Raw genomic sequence first — 22,071 nt, forward strand, 5'->3', positions numbered from 1 at the left:
CCTTTTCCACCTGCTTTCTTATGCAACACAGGCCCACCTGCCCAGAGGTGGCACCACCCACAGTGGCCTCGGCCCTCCCACATCACTCTTCAAGAAGATGCCCCTCAGACATGGCCACAGGCCAGTCCAATAGAGGAAATTCCCCGATTGAGGCTCCCTCAACCCAGGTGTGTCAAGTTAACACTAAAGCTATCCAGCACAGAGCCCGAACAGGAACCCCAAAGAATGATCTACTTTTTACTGAAGGAATCAACTAGATTGGTGCCAGGTGCCAGCCAGAGCTCCCATATAACCCACCATCCAACACTGTCTCCTTAAATGAAAATTGACGAGTTCTTTCTTGGGAACTGGACCTCCCTGGATTGGTCAACAGTCTGAGCTGGTTTTCTATTTGTTTAGATGTTTATTTGTGTGCTTGCTTTCAAAGTGTTTGCTTTAAAATATCCATTTTTGTTTGCTTCAGAAGCATTTTGTTTCTAATTGTTCTGACTGTTTTAAGTATTGGTGGCTTCTAGACCTTTGAAGGCATTTTGATTTGGGTTTTTGGTGTGTTGAGGTTAGTTTTTTTTCATGGTCTTTGTTTTTTTTTTTTGTTTTGTTTTATACATACATATATTTTTTTTTATTTAGTTGGACTTTGTCTCCAGACACTCCTCCAATACCTAAATCTACATTTTTTTCTTCTCTGCCGCTTCTCCTGTTTTATTGCAACCTTGCTGACTTTAGCTTAGAAATATTATGAATGCCTGTTCACAAAGACACAGAAGATAAGAGGCATTTGTTCCCTTCCAGCTTTACAAAGTGGAGGTGGCAGGCGGGACTCCCCAAGACATGGTCTTATAAGGAAACCTGATAAATATACCCCATTCCTGGGTAAGAATCGGGGAAGATACACATAAGGGCTTGATCTTCCAATGTCTTGAGGCCCTCTCACATTTCCATAAACACACAGGATCACCCTGACACCCAGTGGGAGAAGATGGTCTCAGGGTAAAAACTGAAAAAGTCCATCCCAAAAGCAGCACATAAACCAGAACACATATTCCCTAGCTAGAATAGAAAGGCTTGCAATTTGTCAGGAGAAAATAAAAAAATAAAATAAAATAAAAAAATAAAATAAAATAAAAAGAACTTTTCTCAATGTGGTGGTTTGAATGAGAATGTCCCCCATAGGCTCCAAATGTCCCCAGTTGGTAGCGCTGTTTTGGGAGGCTTTAAACTGCCATCTGGCACTCTAGTTGGCTTTATGTATGATAATTATGGACTTTTAACTTAAAAGTATTTAGAGAAATGGGGAGATCTAATCAAAGATAGCTTGACTTCACTGTTCCCTCAATGAGGAACTTTTGATGTTCCAAAATTGGTATTTTTGTGCACAAAACTAGAAATCCTAGGCAATGGGACTAGGTAGTGGTGACACAAAAGCATAACTCACCTCAAAGGGGATAAGAGATGGTTTATTTTGGAGCCAAATATGAGTGACCATGACCCAGGAATACAGATTCAGGTTACCCCAAATTCCATGTTCCAGCGTGGTAACAGTTGTCTTATTTTTTTATAGGAACAGAACAAAGAAGTCATAAATCAAGACACTTTTCAAATACATTGGAGGATACATTCAGTAGATGGGTTGCAGCAAAGGGGGAGGGTTCTTACTATAGGTCTCAGATGCTATCTGCTGACATTCTTAGCTTTTGGATTGGTGAGAGCTGGTGGTCTGCTAAGTTAATACCTTCTAAAAGATTTTTTTTTTTTTCTAGAACCAAATCCTGATAAGTGAGTATGTGTCCAGACATTAAAAGATTTTTATGTCAGTCACAGGATGTTAGATCAGAAACAGAGGTGGGTAAGGAGTGGCTGTTTAGGGGGCTAAAGATAGCCTGAGATAAATGGTAATTAGACTCTGAACCTGAAACATTCCAAACTCTCCACAGTCTCCTGAGTGATAATCAGGTGGTCAGCCTTGCAGGAAGTTCAGTCCAAGCGCAGGAGTTCTTTCTGGGAACTTTTTTTTCACATTAGCCTATTTTAACTGGAATTTAGAAGCATCAAAGAGAAGAAATGATAAAATTTCTAACTTACAGGAAATGAATAAAAGGCTCTTAGAAATGCTACCAGAATTAAAAAAAGATATTGAAGGACAGGAGATTGTCAAAACTAAAGATGATTGCTGAAGAACTTAACACTTCTCAACCCTCTGCTCCCACCTATCCTCCTCTACCATTGCCTCCTCTATCAGAAAATCTTCAACTTCCTCCTTGTTCATCATTCTCCCCTCCCACTCTTCTTGCTAGTGATGGAAAAGTATTACCTAGCATTTCTCAAGGGGACAGTAAGAATTCCCTAAGGATTTTAGCAAATCTCAAGAGGAACAAAATTCTATGCCAAAAGAGTAGCCCCAGCTGGCCAGGCTGGCCTCAAACTCATAGAGATTCGCCTGCCTCTGCTTCCCAAGTGCTGGGATTAAAGGCGTGCATCACCATGCCCGACTGTTTTCCAAAAACTTTTAAACAGCACTCAAGATTTCCTCCTGAGAACTTTGAGGATCATAAGAATGATGCCTTTTGAATTCTGCATTTATGGAAGGGCTAGAAGATGTGCTGGCCGCTTTAGTCAAACACAATAATAGAACCTGGGCCTCGCTTCCCATAGATACCCTTGTTACCTCAACAGACCAACTTTCCAGAACTACTATAAAAAAGGAAAAGGATATCACTACCCAGATTATGAGCTTATAGTTAAAACAGTTAAGCTCCCAGCAGAGAGATCTACAAATTCCTTCTATCTTGAAAAAGGCAAAATAATTTGCAACTTTTGCAAAAGACCTGGCCATTTCAAAAGGGATTGTAAGAAACTGAAATGGGTGCTCTCCCAAAAGGAACAAGAGGCTTCCCAGAAGAGACTTTGAAAGAAAAACCAGGCTGGAATAGGGCTGCTCTGAGGAAATCCAGAATTTTTCCTTTTTTCCTTACTAACATCTTAGGAGAAATAGAAATAATTATTAATGAAGAGGAAACAAAGGCCCTGGTAGATAGTGGGGCTAGTCTATCTGTTTTAAATCCCACCATGTTTAAAAAACTCTCTCCCTCAGAGTAAAAATGAAATGGTGGGAGTTTCTAACCTACCCATAACTGCCTTTAAGACAAACGCTATAAAATTTCAGTTAGGAGAAATAAACTGTAGGCTATCATACCTTTCTACTGGTGCCACTATCCATTTGTTAGGACATGACTTTCTAGAAATGCAAAATGCTCATACCGCCTTTTCCCAAAAGGGAGAGATGTTTCTAAATTTAGAGGACAATGAATATCTCCAGTTCCCTATTTTCTCCATGCCACTTATAAAGGAATCAGAAAAGACCCCACAGGAGGAAATTGATCACCTCCTTTTACAAGAACCAGAAGAATCATGGGCAAAGTCTTCAACAGACATAAGATGAATAAGATCAGCTGCCCCCATTGAGATAACAATAGATAAAAGCAAACCCCTGCCAGATATAAACACAATATCCTTTGAGACAGGAAGCCTTAATGGGAATCACACCCATCACTGAATAATACAGAGAAAAAGGGCTTATAATCCCTTGCACCAACCCTTGTAATACTCCAAAATTACCCAAAAGGAGCTAAATGGATGGAGAGCTGTACAAAACTTCTAGGCCATAAGTAAAATAGTCATCCCTCGACATCCAATAGTGCCTAATCCCCACACCTTGTTATCTTGCATTCCTCTATATATAGCTTGGTTTTCAGTAATAGATCTTTGTAGCACTTTTTTTTTTTTTTTTTTTTTTTTTTTTGCATCCCTGTTGCAGCAAATAGCCAATTTGTTTTCCTTCATGTGGGCGGAATGACAGTGTACGTGGATTGTGATGCCTCTGGGCTATACTGAAAATCTCACACATTTCTCTCAGGTCCTTAATTTTGATTTACAAGATGTACAATTTTTGTATGAATCTGTTTTAATTCAGTATGTAGATGATCTGCTAAATCCTCTAGATCAGTTGAACGAACATATGGCACTATAAAAAAAAAACCAATTGGCAAAGTTAACTTTCGGCCTTCCTTGGTCAAAAGCTTCCATTAGTTCACCTACATTTTATATCTACCCTTTTGGAAAACATCATCTCCTTTCGAAATAGTCAGTGGGTGCCCTATGAGAATGGATGAAGGATTATTATGAACCATCTCTGTTAAAGGGAGCTATTATGCACTATTGTAAAGGACTTATGGAAATGGTGACTAAAACTTCCAAATTAGTTGCAGTATCTTTCTGCAGTGAGCTCCCAGAAGATGAAGAACTGAACAAACTAAAACCAGGTGATTTCATCTATTGGAAAAGACACCACGTCAAGGACTCCCTCCAGCCTCGCTAGAAAGGAACTATCGGGTACTTTTAACTATCAGGTACTTTTATCTACCTCTGCTGCAAAACTTCAGGGGGTGAACTTTTGAATTTATAATTCCCATCTCAAATATGCACTAGCTCCTCCTGAGAACACATCCACATGGACTTCAGAAAGACTGGATGATACTCTCCTTCAACTATGTTGTCAATCAAGAACCATAAGTAAATGAACTAAAACCCTAGCTCGCTCACACACACACACACACACACACACACACACACACACAAGCACACATGAATGTATATATATGTGAAATTTTCTGAGTAATTCGAAAATTATTATACTTCTTTAGATGATGAATTTAACTTTTATAGTGCTATATTCATTTGTTAAACATGTTTTTGTTATGCCTCCCTGTTTACCTAAACCTCCCATCTTACTTGAAGCAAGTCAGATTTTTTTTCATTACCTTCAGGACAGAACTCCCTAATTATTCAGTATAATTTGAATAGAGAAAAATTTCAGATTTTGGACTGGCAGAACACTAATTTTAATCTGCCTAAGGGAATTTCCTTTTTGGGCTATCTCTGTTTTGGAACCAAACCCCTATATCCAAAGCAATAGAAATTTTTCCCAGTGAAGAAAAAGGAAGAAAACTAACTGGGTCCAGATGATTAGATTACCATGTTACCATTGATAGTGGCCATAAGGAATGACTCCTGAATACAATGGTCAAGCTGCTGCAGCTGCCCACATTTCTTGTTACAGTAGAATCTGCCCTAATGACCTGTAATTGGAGCTAGAGAGCTGGCACAGCCATTAAAAGTTCTATGACACATTCAGACACTCATACTTCTGCCCACGTTGAAGCAATTATTTTTTTTTTTTTTTTTTTTTACCCTTGTATGGGATACTCAAAGATTTGGGTTAACTTTTCTTATCCAAATCATACAAAAGACATCAGTCTCTAACAACAATATTCATATCTTGTACTTTGAGTACTGATGTTCCTTGATTAAATGAACCTCTAAGGTAACCTATAGTACAATTAGCCAGGATTAAGAAAATAATTAGGCCTGTGATCCTTCACCCTCCCTAGCCTGAGCCAGCACATAACAGTGTGCGATTGTAACAGGATGACCTCAGACCACACAGTTCTCTAGTCTAGGAGCCTGTTTGCTATTATTGTACGAAATGTTAATGCGTGACCTGCCAGTTAATATTAATAATAAATATAGGATTATAACAACCTGTGACTGCCAACAGCCAGCTAGCAAGCAAAATCAGGCTTAGCAAATCGCGGCCAATAAAACCAAAACCGCCCATATTGATTGATTATTCAGAAATTCTGACACTGTGAAAAAAGACAAACCTGCTTCTTAATAAGTTTCACATAATATGCTGCGGACCCAGGGCCACCCCGCTGCAGTGAGCGCTCAGCAGTGCCCAGGTCCGCGGCTCTGCTGCTGGCCCAGCTCCACCCAGCGGGACCCGGGAGCGAGGCCCAGCCGAGCCAGAGGAGACTCAGCCGCAGACTGAGCTGCCGCGGGGAGGCCGCGTCCCCACCTCCGCTTGCAGCAGCCTCGGCGCGACACCCAGGAGAGGACGCCCGGCCGCACGCACCATTTCCAGCGACGGAGTCCTGGGCTCCTGTGGCTCCGCAGTCCGTGGAGGGACGCAGAGACCAATGAAGAAACCTGAGTGATGCAGAGACCAACGGAGAAACCTGAAGTCTCTCCGCAGAAAACATAGATCCCTGGATGTGGCAGGCTGGAAAGTGCTGAGCAAGCAGGCTTCCGCTCCTAAAGCCGACACTTGTCATTGGGCAGTTTACACCAACACAACGGCCATGATTGGCCAGCAATCCACGGTCGTTTCCTACTGACCAAAGTATCTCCTTCCTGGTAGGGTGGAGAGGTGTGTACAGGTAAACTCAGCCATTCCCAGCTTCTTATGTATGTAGTGGAGAATGAAATATAAGTCCTCATGTTTACACAGCAAGTGTCTTATCCACAGAACCATGTCCTCACCCTAAACCAATTTTAAATTGATTTTGTATTGTCTATTTTGTATTTTTTTTTTCTCCTTGATGTATTCTAACAATCAAAATTGGCTAGGCATGGTGGTTCACCATAGCACTGGAGAGGTGGAGGCAGAGATCCAGGAGAGACAAAGTTACATGGTAAGTTTGAAACCAGCTTGAGGTATATGAGACATTGTCTCAAGAGACCAAACCAAACAAAAATTACATTTCAAAGGAACAAACAACTACATCAGTATGTGGGAAAATGTAGACAGAATATGTAAATCCCCACACACCTCTGTGACATCTTGGTGACAGTCATCACATGGGAAAGAGAGGGGACACTAGAAGCTGAGCAGAATGGGGAGAGCTCACATCAGAATCATCCTTTGCATGCACATGTCCACATGGAAATAGAAGTTTGCAAAATCCTTCCTTGTCAAATAATTAGCTTTTATTTATTATTAATTTATTTATTTATTGACTTTTCTGTGTGACAGGGTCTATGTAGCTCTGGCTGGCCTGAAACTTGCTTTGTACACCAGGCTAGCCTTAAACTCAGATCAACAGCCTCTTCCTTAGAGTGCTGATTTAAAAGGGAGCACCACCATGCCCATTAAACACAATTGATTTAAAACAAGATGTTTATACAGGGGTTGGAAAAATGTTTGCATGGTTAAGAGCGCTCACTGCTCTGTCAGGAGTATGAGGGTTTGGATTCCAGATCCCATGTAAGGCAGAACCCATGTAAAGCAAGTCATAAATACCTGTAACCCAGTTCCAAGGGATAGGAGAGAACCTTCTGATCTCCATGGGCAGATGCATACACATACAAACACACACATCAGTAACAAAATATTTAAAAGATATTTATGTATACTCATACATTACAAATAAATACCAGTGAACCTAACACAATTTACAATGAAAGGAGAAATAACTGCTTGATTTAATAGAAAAAGACATCATCCAGCAAGTTGTACAGCTAAGAAACCTTACAAAATTAATTCATGATGGTGTACATTTAATTGCTGTTGTTCCTTCAGATGTAGACCATACTGGCACCAATTCATGGGTTTGAGCTATTACTCTACCCTATGTTCTGTGGTTATGCTTATTTTGTAGACTAAAAATTTATAAATACCAGTCCAGAGATTTACTCTTAAGAATGACTGCAGAAAATGGTGGCACACACCTTTAATCCCAGCACCCAGGAAGCAGAGCACATCTCTGTGAGATCAATGCCAGCCTGGTTTATCTAGTGAGTTCCAGACCAGCCAGGGCTACAGGGAGACACTGTCTCAAAAAACAAACAAAAAAAGAATGAGCTACTGATGGTGGATGTGGATTCAGATACCTTTCATTAAACATTCAAGAGCTAAAAGGAGGAAGATTATCAGTTCTGGGTCAACCTGAGATACATGGCAAAAGCTTTTTCTGAAAAACAAAAGCAAAATCAAATTCTTCAAAATTTTTTTTTTATGTGTATATGTGAATGTATGCCACATGAATTCAGGAGGCCGTAAGAGGGCACTTCATCCTGAAGATGGAGTCACAGGCAGTTGTGAACTGCCTGATGTGGATGCTGCAAAGTGATATCGGGTCCTCTGGAAGAACAGAAAGTGCTCTTCACTGCTGAGCCATCTCTACAGCCCCCACCCCCTCCAATTTTTTTTTTCTTTTTTTTTTTTTTTTTTTTTTTTTTTTCTCTTTTTTGAGGCAGGGTGTCCCTGTAGCCCCAGCTTGCCTGGAACTTACTATGTAGACCAGGCTGGCCCTGAACTCACAGAGATCCACCTGCCTCTGCCTCCCAAGTGCTGGGATTAAAGGAGTGTGCCACCAAGCCTGGCGGCTCCCCCAAAATTCTTAACGAACACAAAATTTTGGTAACATTCCATTCAGAATGTGTGTTTTCTGCAGCATTCTTAAAAAAAAAAAAAAAAAAAAGTGTCCAGTCCTTCATATTATTGACATTTATCAAATTAAAATGAAGAATTTTCAAAGGACTTTTCCCTATATTCTCTATTGCTGTTGACTTTTTTGTGCTTTTCAACAGCAAAGGTTTTCAACTGGTGTGGGTTTGCGTATGTATGTCAAATGAAAGTTTGTCTCTTTCAAACAAATTAGCACTCTAATCCATGTTCTTTATCTGTGACTTGAACCAAGAGATGTTCACATATACTTTTCATTTTGGAGTTTCTTCCCATGTTCTTGTGAGTGCTATCAGGGTGATAATGAAGCCTTTGAAAATTCTTCATTAAAAGTTACTACAGTTTCATGCATGTGAAAGGATGTGTGATAAATGAATGCTTTCCAAAACTGCCTAGATATGAAGGGTTTCTCAACATAGTGACTACTTCCATATATTTGGAGAGAACAGGGAAGAACTAAAGGCTTTTTCTACATTGCATACACATACACACAGGTTTTTCTGCAGTGTGAACTTTCTCGTCTTCTCCAGGATCTCGAACTACAGAAGGCTTTACCATATTGCTTACAGTCACAGGGCTTTTGTCTACTGTGGCTTCTTTCATGTACTTCAGGCAACTTTTAGCATAAAAACAATTTCCACATTGTGATTTGTTTCATGTTTTTTCAAGAAACCAAACATACAAGAGGTTTTCCCACATTGCTAGCACAAAAATAGTTTTTCTCCAGTGCAGCTTTGCTTCTTTCTGTGAAAGCTACGAGATCAACAAAAGATTTCCTCACATTATTTACAAACATTGGAATTCATGCCACTGTGAATTACTTCATGTCTCTGTAAATGAGTCAAAGGCTTTTCTTCATTGCTTATATACATTAGGCTTCTTTCCAGTGTATGCTCATACATGTTGAGGTGACTAGGAGATCTAAAGCCTCTCCCAAATTTTTTTGCACTTATGGGGTTTTTCTCCACTATGCATCAATGCATGGTAATGAAGAGAACTTGAATGACTGAATGATTTTCCATATTGCTTTCATACACATGGTTTCTCTCTCGAGTATGAATCATTTTGTTTTTGAAAAGCACAGTCACAACTGAACACTTTATCACATTATAAGCACACATAGGGCTTATCGCTAGTGTGAGTCCTTTCACAAGTTTGAAAGGTACCAGAAAGGGCAAAAATCTTCCCACATTGCTTACATAAGTTCAATGTCAATATTAGTTACTTTATGTTTTCTTAATTGGGAGGCTTTCCCACATTGCTTATGTAGATAGGGGTTCTCTCCAGGATTCGTTATTTTATGTTTTCAAAGGTAATGGTCAGAAATGAAAGGCTTTTCATATTGCAAGCACACATGGTTTCTCTCCAGTGAGTGAGTCCTTTCACGTTGTCGAAAAGAACAAGAACCTCGAAAAGTCTTCCCACATTTCTCCAGCGTGCATTCTTTCATGTAATCGAGCATGGCTGTCATAAGTGAAAGCTTTCCCGCACTGCTTGCAGACATGGGGCTTCTCACCAGTGTGAACTCTTTTATGTCTTTGAAGGGAATAGGAACGAGTAAAAGTTTTCCCGCACTGCTTACACACATAGGGCTTTTCGCCAGTATGAATTCTTTCATGTATTCGTAGGCAACTGGAACGAATGAAGCCTTTTCCACATTGCTTGCAAACATAGGGATTCATGCCACTGTGAATTACTTTATGTCTTTGAAACTGAGTCCAACTCATGAAAGTATTCCCACACTGCTTACATACATAAGGTTTTCCTCCAGTGTGAGTTCGTTCATGTACTAGAAGGTCAGAAGAAGCAATGAAGGCTTTCCCACACTTCTTACATATGTAGGGTTTCTCTCCAGTGTGAATTCTAATATGCCTTTGAAGGGAAGCAGAACGGGGAAAACTTTTCCCACAATAATTACACTCATACGGCTTCTCACCAGTGTGAATTATTTTATGCCTTAAAAGGGAATTCAAACGAGTAAAAGTTTGCCCACACTGATTACATATATAGGGCTTCTCCCCAGTGTGAATTCTTTCATGTGTTTTCACAGAACTGGAACAAGTGAAACCTTTCCCACACTGGTTACAAACATAGGGATATATGCCACTGTGAAATACTTCATGTTTTCGCAATTGAATCCAGCGCATGAAAGCACTCCCACATTGTTTACATACATAAGGTTTTTCTCCAGTGTGAATTCGGGCATGTATACGAAAGTAACTAGAAGTAATGAAGGCTTTCCCACACTGATTACATACATAAGGTTTCTCTCCAGTGTGAATTCTTGTATGACTTTGAAGAGAACTGGAATGACGAAAAGTTTTCCCACAGTGATTACACACGTAAGGCTCTTTAACCATATGAGTTCTTTTATGTGTTTTAAGGGAACTGGAACAAGCAAAAGTTTTCCCACACTGGTTACACACATAGGGTTTCTCCCCAGTGTGAATTCTTAGATGTGTTTGTAGGTATGCAGGAAAACTGAAAGCTTTCCCGCATTGCTTACATACGTAAGATTTCTCTGCACGGTGACGTCTTTCATGCCTTCGCAAGTACCTGGAAGAACTGAAAAGTTTCCCACATAGATTACATTCATGGTGTTTTTCTCCAGTGGAACTCTTTTCATGACTTTGACCAAGTCTGAAGTCTTCATCACACTGCTTATTTTCATACCATTTCTCTCCAGGGTGAGTGCTTTTATACATCTGAAAGGATGAGGGAGAACTGAAGATGTTCCCAAATTCCTTATTTTCATACAGTTCCTTTCCATATTCCTGATCTTCATATGATCTGTGCCCAAAGTTAGGTTTAAGGAGCACACTTAGAGACACATGGCCAATGACTACTTTTGCACACCCACTATTCTCACATACATGTACTCCTGAATAAGAGTTTTGCTTCACAATGCCCTCTGTAGCGAAGTTGAAGATTTCTTCACACTGATGACCTTCCTTATATTCACAGAGTTTCTCTACCACTTGACAGCTGCAAGAAAGAAAATGGGCTTTATCAAGATTTTGCTTATAAATGATTTATTTACCAGTAGAAATAAACATTAGTTCTATGCTCTATGAGAATTTTTTAACATGTTTGAACTGAATACTCTGCAACTTGATTTGAGGACAGCTACAAATAGTTGACTCCATAAGTGTTATACTATCTACATGTTTGGCAAACAAGTTGATGACACATTTAAATACACATTTCAATACTAATACTGTGCACAATTTAAAAAACATTTATTATTTTTATATTATTTTATATGTATGAGTTGTATTGCCTCCATGTACATAAGTGCATCCACGTGGTGCAATGCCTGCAGCTGTCAGAAGAGGGCATTGGATTCCCCTGGAACTGGAGTTACAGATGGTTGTTAGCCACCACGTGGATGCTAGGAATTGAAACTGGGTCCTCTGAAAAAGCAGTAAGAGCTCTTAACCACTGAGCCATCTCTTCAGTTCTCCACAATTTGTTTTGAGGCATGGTCTCCCTGTATCCCCCATCTGTCCTAGAACTCATTTCGTAGGCCAGACTGGATCAATCTCACAGAGACTGCGTCTGCCTTCCAAGTGCTGGGATTAAAATAATGTGTCACCATGCCCTGCCCCAATATGGTACACAATTTTGATGCATAATACTAATGTCCCCAAATCATGCTTCATTTTGAACTACTTGAATGTCAGTAATGAGATATGTTAGTAATTCATCCCACTCTAAAAAGAAACCTTATTTATGCTCCCAAGCTTATAGGTAAATCAAGATTTCAATTTTAATAATATTATTTCTGGAGCAAAGTTGGTATACATGAAGCATGAAGATGTATCAATTTTGGCATCATCTGGAATGTTTTAAGACTACTGATGCTAAATATGTTTGTAATTTTGGAGAAAATTTCCTGAGATTAACAGTTTGAGGCTGGATATATACTTATCTTTTACTTTGTTGTAAATTGTTCAGTCATGCCACAACACTTGCAGAACATGGTTATCTCTTGGGGCTATCTCTTACCTTAGTTGGCTCCAGGGATTTGAGTATTTATTTTCTATGTCATCATGCTCCAATTTGTTCTCTAAAATATAGAACCAAAAAAATTATGAATTATGAAATTATAGTAAAAATATTCGTTTCTAGTTAAATTTATGGTATGAAATGACACAATCACATATATTTATCCAATTGTTTCTTTACCATATTTCAAGTCATGAAGAAGCACTTTTTCTCTTATTGACTAAAAGAATAATGACATATTTACCTATAGAAACCAGGTTCCTCAGGGTTTCCTGCATCACATCTTTGTAGAGGCTCTTCTGGGATAGATTCAGCATAGCCCACTCCTCCAGAGTAAAGTTCACAGCCACATCCTCAAAGGTCACTGACTCCTAAAACAGCCCACATACATTTCCACAAGGAAGTGTGAGTAACACAGTACTGGAGATCTAGACTTAAGTCATAAGAAGTTGACATATGGGGCTGGAGAGATGGCTCAGTGGTTAAGAACACTGCTTGTTATTGCAGAAAACCCAGGTTCAAATCCCAGCACCCACATGGCAGCTAACAACTGTCCGTAACTCCAGTTCCAGGGGATCTGACAGCCTCTTCTGTCCTCCATGGGCATTGCATGACACGGACACTTACCTACATGCAGGCAATACACGCATACACATAAAATAAAAATAATAAATAAAAAATGTTTTTAAAAAAAGTTGACATGGTACAATGTTATATGCCTGTTCAGGTCATATCACGTCTTGATCATCACACTCTCACTGTTCATACATAGTCCCTCACACAGCAGTTCTGACAGTAGAGTGGAGCTCTCTGGTAAAGCAGCAGCAGAACAGATCATCATCTTTGTCTTCATAGGTTGTGCTAATTTTCTGTTTGTACACTGAGTCACTGTAACAACATCCACCATAAATTCTGATTACCTATTTATCTAATAAAAGAGTCAACACTAGGTTTCCCAAGACTGCATATTTTAAAAATGCTAAAGAAAATATTCTACTTCTCCTGGTATTGGGACCAGCTATTCAGTGGGATTCCTCCCCACATCAACCAGCAGTTGATGATGACATGCTACTTTCATAACGATAGTTTCCCTCAGAATCTTTGCAATATTTTCCACAAGGTCGAAAGAGACAAGCTATCTGCTTAGAACCCAGCATATTCAGAAGACACAGAGATCAGAGCACCAGCATTCAGTGTTCTGCTTCCTGATGGCAAACCTAATGTGACTAGGTGCCTCCTGCACCTCCTGAGTCTCCTGAAATGCCTTCCCTGCATGATGGTCTATATCCCTGAACATAAGCCAAGATAAGCTTTTCTTCCTTTAAAACTTCTTCTTGTCACAGTAACTAGATTTATACAGGACTTATATAGGACCAATTAAGGGTAATTCACTATACTAATGAATTAATATTACATTTTTTATTGGAGATTGTCAATAGACAATGAAATAAGGAGGATGGTACATGTTTTAAAATTGCTCTAACTCAGCCAGGAGTGGCAGTGCATGCCTTTAATCCCAGCACTTAGGAGGCAGAGGCAGGCAGATCTCTGTGAGTTCAGGCCAGCCTGGTCTACATAGTGAGTTCCAGGACAGCTGGGGCTACAGGGAAACCCTATCTCAAAAAAAAACAAAAACAGAAAAAATTGCTCTAACTCACCATCATGCCAATACACACGTGCATGTAGAAAATTCTATAATTTCTACAACAAACTTTTAAGAAGTGTGATGGTTAATGTTAATTGTCATTTGATAACATTTGAATCACAAGCCTCTGACTCACCAATGAGGGATTATGTAGATTAAGATTAGCCTCAAAGAAATCTATGAGGGATTATCTTGATTACATTAACTGATGTGGGAACAAACCTTTTAACTCTAAGGATTACCATTCCCTGGGCAAGACATCCTAAATTATAAAATGGAGAAAGAGAACTGAGCAGTGCAGCCATTTATCACTCTTTGCTTCTTGATTGAATGATATAAGCAGTTGCTTCAAGCTCCTGATTTTCTTCAGCAACAAGAAAAGAAACTGAGACAGAAAACTGGCACCCTGAAGTGGGGCTGTTGCTGTGATGAACAAGACCATTTGGTGTTAGGCTTTAGGTATGGTTAATGTGAGAATGTGGACAGTTTGGAATTTTGGGTTAAAGAAGTCCTTGAATGCTGAAAGAGCTGAATGGGACATTCTTGAAAGACAACAGTGCCAAGAAAGTAGCTGTAATTGATAAAGTCAGGGCCACTGGAGGAAAATGTTCTGAGGTACAGTGGGACAACAGGAAAGGTGTCCTGAGTATAAAACCACATCCATCAGAAGCTCCACCCTGAGGTGGCAGCAGAACTTGGCACTGTCATCCACATGGTTCTGAAGGGATGAAGGATGCAAGGTGCGGAAATCATAGAGGGTAACCGAGGCCAGGCACCATGCAAGAAAGTCCTCTCAAGGAGGCCTCAAGTTGTCACTATGTGAAGCTCTGAAAGTGAAGCTTAAGTGGCACTGGAGACTCCAGGATATTGGAGATGTCAAAACCTTGGGATGGCTGCCAAGGTGAGCTACAGGCATGGAGAAGAGCCAGTCCAAGAGGCAGTCTATGTGTGCTGCAGGTGGCAGAGCTAGAGTGGTGGGGCTACCTAACTAATCAACAGGAATCCAGTCAATTACACCAGATGGGCATGAAGCTGCAGGATTTAGTGTTTGCCTTGCAGGATTTGGGTCTTTCTTTGAGTCAGTCATTCCTTGCTATGCCCTATTTCTTCCATTTTGCAATAGGAATGCTTTACTCTGCCTTTATATGTTGGAAGTACATAACATGTTCTTTATTTTGTAGGAGCTCACAGTTAAGATACTTCAGACTTGGGGCTGGAGAGGTGGCTCAGGACTTAAGAGCACTTGCTGTTCTTTCAGAGGACCCAGGTTCAACTTCCAGCTCCCATAATGTGGCTCTGTCACTCTCTTCCAGCCACCTCCAGACACTACACACATACCAGTAAACATAATGGTAATCAAGCACTTGTACAAATAAAAATAAATAAAACATTTTTTTAAAGATACTTCAGATTTTTTAAATGTTTAAACTGTTAATGAGTTCAGGAAGTTTTCTATGTTGGGCTAAATGCATTTTACACTGCAAGATGGTCATGACCCTGTGGGATAAGGGATGGAAAGTTATAACTCAAAAGTGATGTGTTTAGGTGATGGTCAGTATTAATTACCAACTTGACAGAATCTAGAATCATCTAGTGATAAACCTCTATGCATACCTGTGAGGTATTAGCTAGACTGGTTAGCCTCTGAGAATGTCTCTGACGGACTATATTGATTACATTGATGAATATATGAACATCATCTTAATTGTAGGCAGGAAAGATCATTCCCTAGGCAGGGGATCCTGGACTACACAAAATGAAGAAAGGGCCATAATAACTAGCATTCATCACTCTGCTTCCTGACTATGGATGTAAGATGTGAGCAGCTGCTTCAAGTTCTTGCAGCCTTGAGTTCCCCATAATGATAGACCGTAGTCTTGATCTATGAGCCATAATAAAGCCTTAAATTATTACATTATTCTCCTTAAATTATTTTTGCCATTCTCTCTCTCTCTCGCTCGCTCGCTCTCGCTCTCGCTCTCACTCTCTCTCACTCTCACTCTCTCTCGCTCTCTCTCTCGCTCTCTTTCTTTCCTTGTTGTCTGTTTTAAAACAGGGTCTCACTATGTGGCCTTCGGGGGCCTCAAACTCATAGTCAAGATCTGCTTGCCTCTGCTTCCTGAGTGCTGATATTAAACATATGTGCCATCACACCCACCTTGGGGCAGGGGTTGTTTTGTTTTGTTTTCATCTCAGCTACTAGAAAATTAACTAAGACAAAAAGTGAATATAATAAAATCTGTTTTATCCAACAAAGTAGCTATAATCAATGTCAAATCACATTTAATACTTTTTCAGTACAAAAGAATATTTTGTACTGAAATATTATAACTTGACAACATAATCAAAAGATGAAAACCATATTTGTCTAACATAATTGAAAGACTAAAACTACAATAATTAAGACACTACACTGTTAATACTGACAAGGACAAATACAATGTATAAAGGGAGTCAGTCTTTCATTAGCCATCTTAAAGGAGAAAAGCTGATTAATTATAGAGATGGCACAGTAAATCACCATATCTACACACTGAGGGCATGGGTGTATACTTGTGAACATCATTATACTTCCCTCTACATGATACACTGCAGTCAAACATCCAAAGACTTAAAAGTGATAGTCAACCTGACTAAAATTATGCACAAAAGTAATGCCAGCACCTGGGAAGCTGAGGCAAGAATGTTTCAGGTTCATGGCTACTCGGCCATAATGAGTCCAAAATGAGCTTGAAGCAATATTTTTGTGAGACCAAAAAAAAAAAAAAAACACAATAAAACAATCCTTAAAAAACAAATCAAAACAGAAAATAGCCCCACAGGATGGCTCAGTGGGTAAAGGTGTCTCCTGCAAGCCTGATGATCCAAGCTGGAGCCCCAGAACCCACATGGTAGAAGTAAAGAACTCACTCTCTCTGACCTCCACATAGATGCCATGACACATATGCAACCCCCAATCAATCAGCTAATCAATAAATAAATATAATTTAAAAAAATTAAAACCTAGTTACAATAAGGATCCTTATTTCTTATAATACTAAATAAAATAAAAATGACCTAGTCAGTAGGAGAGAAATATTTAAAAAAGGATATAAGTGTGAGGATATATTCTTTTCTTTTTGTTTCTAATCATATTTATTTATTGGGGAAAGGGCACATGTTCCATGGTATGCCTATGGAATTCGAAGGACAATTTTCAGGAGTTACTTCTCTCCACCATATAGGCTGCAGGAATAGAACTCAGGTGGTCAGCCTTCATGGAAAATACCTTTATCCACTGAGTCATCTCACTGGCCCCGAGACATATTTTTATACAAAGCTTAAAAACATGTAAAGGGAATCGAACCTGGGTCCTCTGCAAGAGCTACCGTCCTTAACTCCAGTTCCAGGGGAATCTGAAACCCTCTTCTGACCTCTGCAGCATTGCATGACATGGGCGCACTCACATACATGCAGGCAATATGCTCATACAGATAAAATAAAAATAATCAAATATTAAAAAAAAATGTAAAGGGTTTCAGATAAGTAAGGATTTTACATTGTGAATTAGTTTTATTCAGAAGAAAAGGATCTTTCCAATGCCAAAAAGGAAGCGTTAAGTGAAGCAAGATAGAAAGACAGGGAAATTATGGGGATGTGGGAGGGAAAGCACCAGGAAGAAAACAGGCCATTGATTCCAGGGCAGGTTTGCCTTTCCCCCTGATGAGAAAACCAGGCACCAATGGTAAAGCCAAAATTGCTTCTACAGATGTCATATGTTTTCCTAAAGACATCTTGTCAAAGAGAAGAAATTTGGCTCAATAGATTCAAAATGATAAAAATGGCCTGTAACTTATGTTTCCAGAACTCCTCTGTCACTACCAACCTAAATATCACCCCTCGTAAAACCACTTTACAACTTTATTTGCAGAAAAAAATTTATTATACTTTTAGCCTCATAAACTACACTCTTTGAGCAATGTTAAAAACATGGGAGGGGGAGCATGTCTTAACAAAATTAGAAATGTAGCTTGAAAGTCACCCAAATCATATATATATATATATATCCATTGTGAAGGTACTTAAGTGAGACTGTCCCTTGAGAAGCTGATGCCCACACAGGGGTTTGTCTTATTTATTTCCTGGACATTTCTCTTTCTAATAACCTCTGTGTTTAATATCTAAGTTAAAAATGTCTCTTAATAAATATTCAACTTTCAGGACAGAGACATGGCTCAGCAGTTAAGAGCACTGTCTGCTCTTGTAGAAGACCCTGGTTCCAATCCCAGCATCCACATGGTGACTAACAACTATCCATAACTCCAGTTCAGGGGATTCAGTGCCCTCTTCTGGCCTCCTCGGGCACTGTAGAACCCAGGTGTATTTACGTACAAGCTAGCATAACACTCATACACAAAATTAATTAATTAATCAAAATAAAATAAATCTCCAAGTTTGCTTTTTATTGGCTTGCCCTGAAATACATTTGTCTCATCGATTTACAATTAATGGCCTTTTCACTATGGAAATTACAGGAGATACAGCCACAACAGTTACCTCCAGCATATAGGTAGGCTTACATTCTATGTAATATTTAAAAGCACTATGTTATTTTTTCAAAAAGAAAAAGTAGCATATCTTCCAGGTTCCAGATAAATTTTGACTTACAATTCTGTCATTAAGTTATGAGAACAATTTCCTGCCATTTGTATTCTCTCTCCTCTATGAAAAATAAAAATAAAATGCAAAAGCATCACTTTTTTCAAGGTTCTTACCATGACCAATAAAGGAGTATAAAGAGAAAAAAAGAAATCTCATTTTAAAAGAAAACTGTCACTGCCTTCTTACAGATTAGGGGAAGCTCTGTGTCTTTAAAATCAAAATTTTCTAACATAAGCTGTATTAGTTTTCTGTTGCTGTGATAAAACACCATGACCAAAGGCAACTTACAGAAGAGTTTGTTATGGCTTATACATTCAGAAGAATAAGATTCCATCATGCAGGAAGGCATGGTAGAAAGCAGCAGGATCAAGATGAGAGATCACATCTCCATCCACATGCAGAAAGCAGAGAGAGTGAACTGGAAGTAGAACAAGGCTATGAACTCTCAAGGCCCACCTTCTGGGACTTTCATTCTCCAGCAAGGCCACATCTCCTAAACCTCCGCAAACAGTGCCACCAACTCAGGAACAAGTGTTTAAATACTTGATCCTATGGGAAGCACTTCTCATTCCAACGACTAAGCAGCCTAGCACATTGCTCTTGATTGCCCATCAGAACTTGATAGTAAGATATTACTGCTGAAAACACCACATATTTGAGACACAAGACATGGGGAAATCAAGCTGGAACTGATCTGTAGTCTTCATTCCTACTGGCTGGCTTTCATAGCCCCAAAGGTGTTGTATATGCCTCTGGGGAAGAAAAGTCTTCAACCGTCTTTTCCAGCTGTGACCCTGAAAGTTATAGTTAAAACCCTTCTGGCAAGATATGCCCATTGGTGCAATAATGGCATGAATGTTATGGGGGGAACCAACAGAGTTTTGAATTGGACTTAAGACATAGCACAGGAGGAATCTCATGCCTGTTGCTGTAAACCAGGCCAAGAGCCTGTGGCTGGGGAGGGCATATGCTCTAGGAGAGAACTTATTTCTATTATTTTCCTAAATTGACATAGTATCAAGCTGCCTTCAAATACTTATCTTTATACCAATATATTAGTGCAGCTTTCAACTCTCATGAAAGAAGCCTCTTTTTGTAGTGGATGGCAGTTAATATGGAGACCCACAATTGGTCATAGTACAGAGAATAAGTGACCGTGCTATGCCCTAAATGGAACACCTGTATCACATCCTCTTCTGAAAGGGATCATTGTGGAAAAGGGAGAGGAAAGACTGTAAGAACCAGAAATTGGGGAGTACTGCTGAAAATCTGTTTTCCAGATGTGACAGGGCTATTGCATACATGAACTCATGGCAGCTGTGGTTGCTTGTACAAGACCAGCACAAGTTCAAGCCAGTCAAAATTTCAGAAGAGGGTCATGTCTGAAAAGCCCTCTTGGGTTAAGCATGGGGAGTCTTGTGGACCCAGTACATAAGGCTTTCACCTAATGCAACATACAGTCACAGCCTACCTCTATCAGGACTCTGTGTTTTTAAAATAATGTCTAAGGACTGGAGAGATGGCTCAGGGGGTAAAGGTGCTTGCTACATAAACCTCAAAGCATGAGTTCAATCCCTGAATTCCTAGAATCTATGTAAACACAGAGTGAACCAATTCCAAAAAGTTGATTTCTTCCTTCCACATACACACTGTGGCACAAGCACACATCATAATAATAAATAAACAACATTTTAAAACAAAAAGGCAATGTCTAGAAACATCCAAGGACAGTAACAGTTAGGAGAGAGTCTAAACCCAACCCCACACAAACATAACCACCCATGCATATGGATCCCTCTTTCCAGTGAGTTTGGCAATGTCAGAAGTACTTGGAAGTTCAGGGATTTATAGTCAGTACTACGAATTTTTGGCCTAAGTGCAGAGCTCATGGAATATAGAAGAAGCTTCTCTTGAATCTGAAAAACAGGAAAAACAGATGCCTCTGAGGTGAAGGAGAGGCAGAGTAAGGAAGACAGTGCTGACTGCTCAGGATTACTCTGTGTTGTGGGGATTTTTAGCTTTCCAAGTCTGCCAAGCCTAAAATGACTCCACTTTATTCAGCAACAATTTTGACCAGAGTTGGTACAATTTTAAGTGCAAAAGCTAGAAGAAGAGGGAGGAGTAAACAACCACCATCTGCCAGCAAAACAGGACATGCAAACTGGCTATATCAACATATGACACCTGGAACTATACAAAATCATATCACTAGCTACATGAGCTTATCAACCACATTAACTCCCTCACCTGAGACTATAGAAGGAGCACCCCAGGACCAAAGTGTGGCAGGCACATTGAGTGACCACAGGGTCAATTGTCAAGAGCCAGGAAACTGACCACAGAGGACTGCTTCCTCTAGCCCAGGGCTCCAGCTCCCTGCTACCATCTAACAGCCTGTCCCGCACACCTACATTTCTCGTCTCTGAGACTGCATTGGCAAGATTCTTACTTGCTCCCCTACAGACTTTCCTTGGGCCAGTCTCCCCTCTGGACCTCCTACATCATGACGCTCTCTGAACTCTGTGTCCTCTTTACCTCTTTCTTAGTCATTGTGTAACCTACACATTTGTGTATCGTTGTGTGAAAACTTAATGCGTGATCTGCCAGGTAAAATTAGTAATTAGATAAGAATCTATGTGATTGCCAGAGAGCAAGCAAAATCCTTGCCTGCAACTGGCAGGCACACAGCTTATGATTTTATTCATTATTCAATAAATTTTGACATTGTGGAAAGCCACAAACGTGCTTGTCTGCTACTGACATAAAACGCTCAGGACCCGAGGTCAGCACACCCCGCGGCTCCTCCCACGCGACCCCACCCGAGTCCCGAGTCTCCCACGACCCTCCGCCCCCACCGCCCAGGCTGCGGACACCCGGTTATGTGGACGCCCAGCTGCGCAGAGGCCGCTGCAGTGAGCGCTCAGCAGTGCCCAGGTCCGCGGCTCTGCTGCTGGCCCAGCTCCACCCAGCGGGACCCGGGAGCGAGGCCCAGCCGAGCCAGAGGAGACTCAGCCGCAGACTGAGCTGCCGCGGGGAGGCCGCGTCCCCACCTCCGCTTGCAGCAGCCTCGGCGCGACACCCAGGAGAGGACGCCCGGCCGCACGCACCATTTCCAGCGACGGAGTCCTGGGCTCCTGTGGCTCCTGCAGTCCGTGGAGGAGTCGCGGGTTCCAACGGAAGAAACCAGAGGTCTCTCTGGTGGATGACACAGTCTAATATGGCGGAAGGAAAGTGGCACCCCAAGTGCTGTGTAGCATCCCTCTCCCAAGACCTGGACTCCTCATTGGACAGTTCATTCGGCACCAGTAAGCCGTGGACCCGCCTCCTAATGCTTGAGTGACAGAAAAGGCATTCCCTTCCTGGCTGAGTGAAACGCAAATCTCCATTCCAAAGACAAATTTTCCTAGCTGAGTCCGAATCTTTAAATTAAACACCAGGAGTTTCCTCCAGCCTCTCTTTCCTTATGAAAGGGGGG

The 22,071-nt window shown here is 40.4% G+C and overlaps 2 protein-coding genes across 4 annotated transcripts in view; both read right to left on the minus strand.

The window, feature by feature from the left end:
- Positions 1 to 8,041, minus strand: part of LOC115070885 — a 47,057-nt gene extending 39,016 nt beyond the window's left edge. For all 3 annotated transcript variants that reach the window (XR_003849990.1, XR_003849991.1, XM_029564917.1), the window contains exon 1: positions 5,972 to 8,041. Coding sequence is in view for 1 of the 3 variants with exons in the window: in XM_029564917.1 (XP_029420777.1) it covers positions 5,972 to 6,170 (199 nt within the window). In the remaining 2 variants the exon portion in view is untranslated. The remainder of the gene's footprint in view (positions 1 to 5,971) is intronic.
- Positions 8,042 to 8,300: 259 nt separating this feature from the next.
- LOC103736387 (zinc finger protein 14) lies at positions 8,301 to 21,852 on the minus strand. Its single transcript, XM_008835869.2, has 4 exons — positions 21,704 to 21,852; positions 12,555 to 12,681; positions 12,311 to 12,371; positions 8,301 to 11,287 (listed from the first exon to the last, which is right to left on the minus strand). The coding sequence occupies exons 1-4, from the start codon at positions 21,704 to 21,706 to the stop codon at positions 9,685 to 9,687; spliced, it is 1,794 nt and encodes a 597-aa protein (XP_008834091.1). The 5' UTR covers positions 21,707 to 21,852; the 3' UTR covers positions 8,301 to 9,684.
- Positions 21,853 to 22,071: the final 219 nt, after the last annotated feature.

The sequence above is a fragment of the Nannospalax galili genome, unplaced genomic scaffold (genome assembly GCF_000622305.1).
Source record: "Nannospalax galili isolate Female #2095 unplaced genomic scaffold, S.galili_v1.0 scaffold391, whole genome shotgun sequence".
NCBI classification, from domain to species: domain Eukaryota; kingdom Metazoa; phylum Chordata; class Mammalia; order Rodentia; family Spalacidae; genus Nannospalax; species Nannospalax galili.